Raw genomic sequence first — 8,224 nt, 5'->3', positions numbered from 1 at the left:
GTCTTCACCTTTTCCTGCTGCTAGCTGCTAGCCTCTTGTGTGCCATGTCACTTCTCTACCTGGCTGCCATGACCCGGCCACCACTCCCCTCAGGCCACGGCTCTACCCCGGAGAAGAGGTGGGGTGGCAGGTAGTGTCGCCTGTACCCCCTGCATCTCTGATACGTCATCTATGCCCCCACCTTGTCCCTGCCTCATAGCCTTACTTGCGGGGAGCCACAGGAGCTGCTCTGCATGCTGCCTGGCTGCCACGTTCATGTGTGCATGTGCACATGCACATGGCACCCCCTACCTGATCACCCTCCTTCACTCCCCACAGCAACAGGCAGCCCTTTGCAGGCTGGAACTCTGCCAGCCTGCTAGGTAAAACCCATGTTTTCCCATGTTTTTTTCCTTTAAAAGAGAATCCATTTTTAAAGTTTGTTCACAGCCCTTTCATATATTTTGGAGACCCACTTTTGGGTCACGACCCACAGGTTGAGAAATGCTGCTCTAGTGCCCCATGGTTTGCCTGTGAAGCTCTCCAGCCAGGAGGCTGGAGGAACATCTGTTCAGTTTGTCTCCTGGGCTATTTTTCTACTGGAAGAAATTTCTTCCATTGAAAATGAATGTCTGTAAGCAGCCAGAGTACTATGAAAATGCAAAATAATGAAGTAATGTGAACCTGTAAATGAGTTTATATTTTGTGGTACTATGAATTTAAATAGAAAGTAAAATTTTACTTTAATGGGGTTCTTTAATGGACATATTTTTGGCTAATTATATAGGGGCTATTTAATTTAAACCTAGAATTAACACATTTTCATGAAATTTAACCAAGAACAGTCAATAAAGAAACAAGTATATGCTTAGATTAAAACATTTCCCTGAAGATTTTCTAGTCCATAATGTGTAGTGCTGTTTTAGAGTATAGAGCAGGGGTGGGCAAAATACAACCCGCAGGCTGAATCCAGCCCACCAAGGGATTCCATCCAGACCACAGTGGGTTCCCTTAGCCCTGCCTAGCCCAGGCTTGAGGGCAGCATGGGGTGTGGTGCCTGTGCCTGGTTCTGCTATCCCCGGGTGTGAAGCAGGGCAGAATCAGCCCAGCAGCCGGACTCAACTTCCTGGCAGCCCCGTGGCTCACTCTGCCCAGTTACTGCTGCCAGTCTGTCCCATGCCCACTGCTGGGAGCACCAGATGAAGCAGGTGGGATCTCCATGGAGACAGGCCCAGGACCTCTGCAGGCAGACTGTGCTCAGCTGGGCACATGGGATGGGGCTGCAGGTGGGCGGGGAGTGGCATGCAGGAGCAGGATGGGTGGGTGGGGCCAGGACCAGGATCATGGGGCGTTGACATTGTGGGGTTGGGGCCCAGGGCAGAACCATGACATGCTCTGCATACATCCCTGCCTGTGGAACTGGCGTCTGTTGCAGGGACATGCAGGGAGCAGATTGTGGCTCTGCCCTGGGCCCCAGCCCCGAGCTGTCACTGTCCCGTAATCTTGGCCCTGGCCCTGGCTATTCCTGGGTCAGCATCCCCTTGCCCCCATTGACTCCTGGGTCAGCACCTCCCCCGCTGGCTCACCAAAACTCCTTCAGTGGCCCTCCAGTCTAAATAATTGCGCACCCTGGTATGGTGATTAGAAAGTGAAACTGACTGGAAACCGAATGAAACTAAGGCGTCTGGGTGCATGTGTAGATTTAATATATGTGAAAGGACTGATCAGTGAAGAACGAAATCCACTTATGAGGCAGTCCAACCTACATGTGTTTCACTGCCAGTACACCACCTCACCTAACCCTGATGTGGAAAACGTACTTCTTGGATGAGATCTCGAAGTCAGTCTCCATTTTTACTCTAGCTTTGGCCTTTCCAACAGCGTTGGCAGCAAGGGTGCCAACTGTTTTATGATGTGGATGCCTTATTATTGGTGTTCTGAAAACTGGATCAAGAGCAGCAAGCTTACTTCACATAGGCTACCAAGTAGCCCTGGGCTTTTTTGGAGTCCCTACCTCTCATTGCAGGTCTGCCCTTAGCTGCAAAACCAAATCCTTTGTTGTTTAAAATATACTGGACTTTATGTTTTAAATGCGGCCACAAGAACATAACAATTGCCATTTACTGGGTCAGTCCATAGATCCATCTTCCTCAGTATGCTTCTTAGTGGGCATTGGCCCACAGTCTCTTAAGCAACTCTTAAGGCCTGTGTCACACAGCCAATAAGTATAAAAAACAAGTACAATCTAATCACCCAATTTTTCTCTTAAAAGTTCATCAGTACAACATAAAATACAATGATCTCCGTAGTACAGAGACTACAGGGCCGGCGGCTTGATGATTTATGTACATGCACATTTCACTAGTACGTTGTAGCTGGACCTACTTTTTGTAGCTCAGTGAAACAAGAGATATGTGGCCTACTTTTAATTTTAATTTATGTACGTTTTACTTCAAGATAACTCCATGGACTTTATGAAGTATTCTTGATTTACATCTGGAAGAAAAATATTAAAATCAGGCCCAATATGTTGAGTTAACATGAAACTCTTCTTGGCACAGCCAGCAACTATAATGAGGAAAAGGGTAGAGCAAGAAGACATTGTTTCACCACAGTAAGTGGTTAGAGCTCCAGGGTGCTTGTACATGTGATGGGGGTTTAATCCCCAAAGGTTTATTTTATGCCCTGTAAATTGAAATGGTGGGTTTTTAATTGAAACTCACCATTTCAATTTTTTTCAAGAGGGCAGCTGGGTGTGCTAGAGGCTGGAGAAGGTGGTGGGAATGGTGCATGGGGTGCTGGAAGCCTGCCAAGCCCAAGTTTCCCTGAGCCCGCCAGCGCTTCCAGTGCCCCACGCACCATCCCTGCCACCTTTTCTGGCTGCCAGCACACCCAGCTGCCCTCCTGCTGCTTCTCTGCACTGCCCCAGGGGCAAGCCAGCCTGTTTCCAGGTGCTTTTAGGCAGTGGAAGGTGGCAGGGACAGTGCATGGACTGCTAGAAGCCCCAATGGGTTTGGGGAAGAGTTGGATCTGGCTGGGTGCTGCCTCTGAGTTGGGGCAGCCCCAGCCTGCTAGCAGCCCACTGGGGCAACCCTGGGGAGTGCTGTTGCTGTTCAAGGAAGGACTGGGGCCTCCCACAGCTCAGGGGCTGCTTGGCCTGCTGGCAGCTCACCCCCTGGCTGCGGGGGATCAAGCAGGCTCTGCGAGAAAAAAAAAAGGATCAGGCCCCTCACTGCTTCTGACTTCAGTCAGATTCCTGCTGAAGGCAGAAGTGGCGAGGGGCCTGACTTTTTTGTTTTTTCCAACAGAGCATGCCCACCTCTCCCATGGCCTCGGGGCAAGCTGACAGCTGCATCATTGCATTTTGCAATGTTGCAAACTAAACTACATCCAAATGTAGTTTAGTCTGCAATGATGCAAAGTCATTTAAAAGTGCCAAAACTGGCACACGTGTAATGCATGATGCCATTAAGCCACACAAATTACATTTCCATCACGTATACATCATGATGAGCCTCACATGTACAAGCATCCCCAAGGCATACATTTAAAAATGGTTATAGGTCCAGTTTCCTCCTTTCTCTATGGGGTACTGAAAATTATGGGATTCTTGGCATACAGAGCATTGCTGAGCAGAATGCTCCACAATCATCAGAACAAAAGGCCAACCACGCTAGCTCTTTGTGTGGCTCAGAGAAACTAAACACAAGGTGGCTGAACCTGGAAACAGCACTTAGGCTATGAAGTCTATGACTTTTCCCTTCTTTTGCTGCGTGTGCTCATGAATGTCTGAATTCCAGACAGACTTCAGTCTAAGGGATGTTAAAGGCCTATTATGAGTTCTTTTCAGTGTTGTGTTGTAAGAAAACCTGGACTGGGGAAGGAACCAGGGAGCACAGCGGAAGGTGGTGGGAGAAGGAAGACTTTACTTAAAAGGAAATCTGTAGAACTAATTTGTTCCACCAGGAATAAAGCATTACATCTCTTTTTCCTGCTGCCTCCAAATGGGCCACTGGCCCTGAGCAAGGTTTACCACCACTGCCTGCCTTCTCAAAGGACACACAGTTAATGTAGCTTAAAGTAGTATTAATGGCTGCATAGTTACCTATGGAATTTAAAGAGCTGGCAGGCTGATCCCTGACTCCTCACTGCCTGTTTCTTGGATTTGGGCTACTAGTTAAATAATTGTACAGATTTTAAACAACCAGACGTATTCACCTGATGTGTGTATACCTGTGTGATTCTCAAGCTGATATTTAGCTATGTACTTTCAGCTTGTTTTTTTTCCCCCTCCAAATTTTGGATGCTATTCCCAATGACTGCAATATGCTCCTAAAGATTAATTTACAATTCCTACCTGGGGAACTTCAAAATCAGTCTGAAGGTTTCCTGAAGTTAGTCCGCTCAGCAGGATTATTTCATTTTCTTTAGGTGGTTGTACATTCATAGAGCTGATAAGTTTTGGGAGATTTGGAGAGACACTGATCAATCTCTGCAGTATGAAAAATAGGTTTGAGGCAATGCCATTCCATTCAAGTCAGTCATGCTGTCAAACTCATGAGCATTAAGGTCAGTTTGTAGGGACTCCTTTAAAAAAGCATTCTAAAGTAAAGTTAATACTCAGAATAAAGAATAAGTATAGTGCTGAACACGAAAATCCTCTATTTATGTACCAAACAATTACAGCAGGGTAGTACAATTCATGCAGTGCCCTACAAGGGCAATCTGGACACAATCACTTTGAGATAAAGTAGTTCAGTTTCCACATGCATCAATATCCTTGGCCTTTCTACTAAGAGACCAAGAACACTGTATGGAGTGGGGGAGCAGTAGGGGCCAATTTTTTGGCACTCTTGCGAGAAATCAGCCTGGCACCTTTCCTGAGCTCCTGTCTTATTTGCCACTGTACTGCCTGTCCCCTCCCCAAGCTGCTGCATGCCACAAACAGAGGTTGTCTGTGCCACTAGTAGTACTTATGCTGCAGGTTGTCCCCCACACTGTACAGCATTAGTCTATACAGCAGAAAAAGATTCACTAATTCTCTATGGGCCAAATCTTGCATTTTTTACCTAGCCCTATGATTAGCAAGAAACTAGTTTTACTTGAACGAGACCCTGATTTTTGTCCTGTCAGATTAATCTGGCATTATGCTTTTGGCATAATTATAATAATGCATTTAATACACAGATGGAATAACCATGTCTTAGATTTAAGATGCTCTGCAGGCTACATTGATAGGTTACTGTTTGGGAAGTGAAAAGAGACCAGCTTCCTTTGGCATGTGTTTTACAAGACGCACAATACATCTGACAAAATTTAGGATAAATGATGATGATACTTTGTAGAGCTGTTGTATCCTGGGCACTGTCCTAGACCAGGATCACAATTTGCTGTTGTTCATCATACAAACACTGAACAAGACCCACCCAAAATGATTACATAACACCTTCCTGCCATGCTTTATGAATAATATGGAATTAAGCATCACCAAACCTCTATGAGGCAGGTTGTCACTGTATTGTCAGAATTATCGTTGCTGCATTATACAGAAAGGCACATGATGAGTCAACTTGCAGGATCATGAGTGTAATCCAGACCTCAGCATCCAAGCCTATACTTTACCTTTTCAAAATGATAAAGCTTATACTGCTGATATTATTCCTTAGAGTAAATTAAATTAGATATAATAAAACTTTTGGGCTTGGCAAATCCAATTCAATTTTGAGGAACAATCCGCTTTTCAGTAGATTGATCTTTGGTATGACTAAGTATTTATATTTGACATAACTTAAATTCAGTGCTTCAATTCATTCTGACATTTTAGTCTAGCAGAAAAAAAAAATCTCCTTTTCTTTTTTCAAATTATAACCTTTCTGTTATACACATTTCTTTAGGTGACTATATTTTCTCTTACTTAAGTTTCTACATTTATCAGCTTACTTGGGTTGGAAAATATGACATTTTGAATTTCTCTCTCTCTCTTTTTCCCTGTTTGAAATGAAAAGGAAAAACATAGGAAAAAAGTTCTTTAAATTCATAACTAAGAACTGGAGGCACGGAAAGTAGGACATCAGCCCTGGATTCTGACTATGACAGGGAGTCAGAATCATGCCCTCAGATGTTTTTGCCACGGCAAGGGCAACCCTTTTCTGCCCCTGCCCCTGCCCAGCTTTAGGAACTGTGAAAGGCAGCACCACACTAAATAGTGTTACTTGGCAGTGCGGAGGGGGTAAGTGGAGGCACTAGTGGAGTGAGCAGAATGGTGCTCCTGACCCACAAAGAGCCTTTGTCACAGCAGATGCATCCCAATACGTACATGTGGGGGAAGACGGGAGCAAAAGGGGCACCACGGTTGGCTCCCAGTGAGCCTGGACATAGAGCTGCTGCAACTAGAGCAGAACTGATGCTGCTACAGCACCAGCAGCGGTGACCATACTAGGCTGGAAACGTTCTTTCCTTCCCTTTACTCACATCCTACTCCCTCTACAGTGGTCAGCATACTCCTGAATCCCCCCACCCTACCCTGGGTGCCAGTGAGCTCACTACGCCTCTGTAGTAGTATTTTTACAAACCACTGTTGCATTTACCTATATTATAAATTATGCATAGAAATTTAGATGGACAAGCTTCTCTTCTAAAGGCTGACAGAAAATGCAGACTTCCATTTTGGTATTATATGTTTTTAAATGTATGCTACCAATAGAGGAAAAAGAAGTCTCTCTGTTTATACCTCTCAAGCATTCTGTATATATACTGAAAACCAGATTTCTAAAAGGCCAAATTCTATAGACTGAAGAACGCCCACATACACAGGGACTCTAAGGCTACAGTATCTGTTGTGCTGCATGGGATATCCCATGAAGTGACCATGCAGAGGAATTATGGGGAGCAGTGTCCTTAAGGCAATGTAAGTGCTGGGACCAGTGAATGGACTACATGGAGAAAACCCATCCATTTGTGGAGTGTTTCCAAAGCTATGTTTTGCTTGTGGGAGAGGATTCTATTCCCAGATCCTTGCAAAGAAGAGATGTATATTTAACTTGGGTTTTGCAAGAAGCAGGGGTTTCTCAATTATATCTCTTACCTGACAGCTGTTATTGGACCAACTGTACAATTGGGAAAGATGTTAGACTTGGATTTTGAGCAGATATCCAGATTTAGCCTTTATTAACAATCTCTTAGTCATTCATTAGTCCTCATGACCTGATACAGTGTTAGGTCTTTAACAACATGGAATAAATATGGGCTCTTTATAAACAACAACAATTATTCCCCAGTCCTCATGACATAATCCAGAACTTCTGTGGATGTAGTGATGTTAAACTTCTCAATCTGGTGTGCACATTTAAACAGCTTATTCGACAGAAAAAAATAATTTGTTCTGGAAGCTGTACATATTTCTGATGTTTGCATCTTCACAGCTCCAGGATACAGAGAAGTTCTTGTAAAAGTAATTCCTGCTAATGAATCACTATCAGAAGGCAATTAGGCCCCACTATCACTCAACTAAGACTACCTCAGCAAGCCCACTCTCCATGTTTCATGGAGGAGCTCATTGCAAATGGACAGTGGACCCCTTTTGTATTCACTTGCCAAAAACTTAATTCACCTGGGTAGCTGGATGCTTGTCATAGATGCCTTGATGGGATGATAGAAATGGGGAGGGTAAGGGAAGGTTTACGTTAAAAGCATATTTGTGCTATGGTCTTAAAGTGTAACTTTCATAACAGTGCCACATGAGCATTTTAGTAAGGTGCAGCCATGCACTGGTGAGACCTCACCTGGAGTACTGTGACTAGTTTTGGGCCCTATTCTTCAAGAATGATGTGGACAGTTTAGAAAGAATGCAGAACAAGGCAACAAAAAATATTAGGGGCCTGGGAGGCAAGGCTTATTAGGAAAGGTTGAAAAAACTACGGTTATTCAGCCTGGAGAAGACAAGACTGAAGGGGGGGGGTGGATTTTCTAACAGTCTTCAAATACCCGAAGGGTGACTATAGAGAGGATGGAGATAAGCTTTTCTCTGTGGCTGTGGAGCAATGACCTGAAGTTGCAGCATGGGAAGTTTAGGCTGGAGATTAGGAGGAACTTTCTGACTCTGAGAGTTATTGGGCATTGGAACAGGCTACCTAGAGAAGTTGTGGATTCTCCATTTTTGGAAACTTTCAAAAGCATGTCAGACAGACATATGGCTGGGATGGTTTTTAGTCAGGGGTGATCCTGCCTTGTGCAGGGAGCTGGACTA

The 8,224-nt window shown here is 44.6% G+C and overlaps 1 protein-coding gene across 4 annotated transcripts in view; it reads right to left on the bottom strand.

The window, feature by feature from the left end:
- Positions 1-8,224, bottom strand: part of SPHKAP (SPHK1 interactor, AKAP domain containing) — a 186,516-nt gene that overhangs the window by 31,394 nt on the left and 146,898 nt on the right. For all 4 annotated transcript variants that reach the window (XM_019503603.1, XM_019503605.1, XM_019503604.1 and 1 more), the window contains exon 5: positions 4,337-4,471. In XM_019503603.1, the coding sequence (XP_019359148.1) occupies positions 4,337-4,471 (135 nt within the window). The remainder of the gene's footprint in view (positions 1-4,336; positions 4,472-8,224) is intronic.

This window comes from Gavialis gangeticus, unplaced genomic scaffold (assembly GCF_001723915.1).
Source record: "Gavialis gangeticus isolate Ggan-Ray unplaced genomic scaffold, GavGan_comp1, whole genome shotgun sequence".
NCBI lineage: Eukaryota > Metazoa > Chordata > Crocodylia > Gavialidae > Gavialis > Gavialis gangeticus.
The sequence above is the reverse complement of the archived record's forward strand: the minus strand, read 5'-3'. Positions and strand labels throughout refer to the sequence as shown.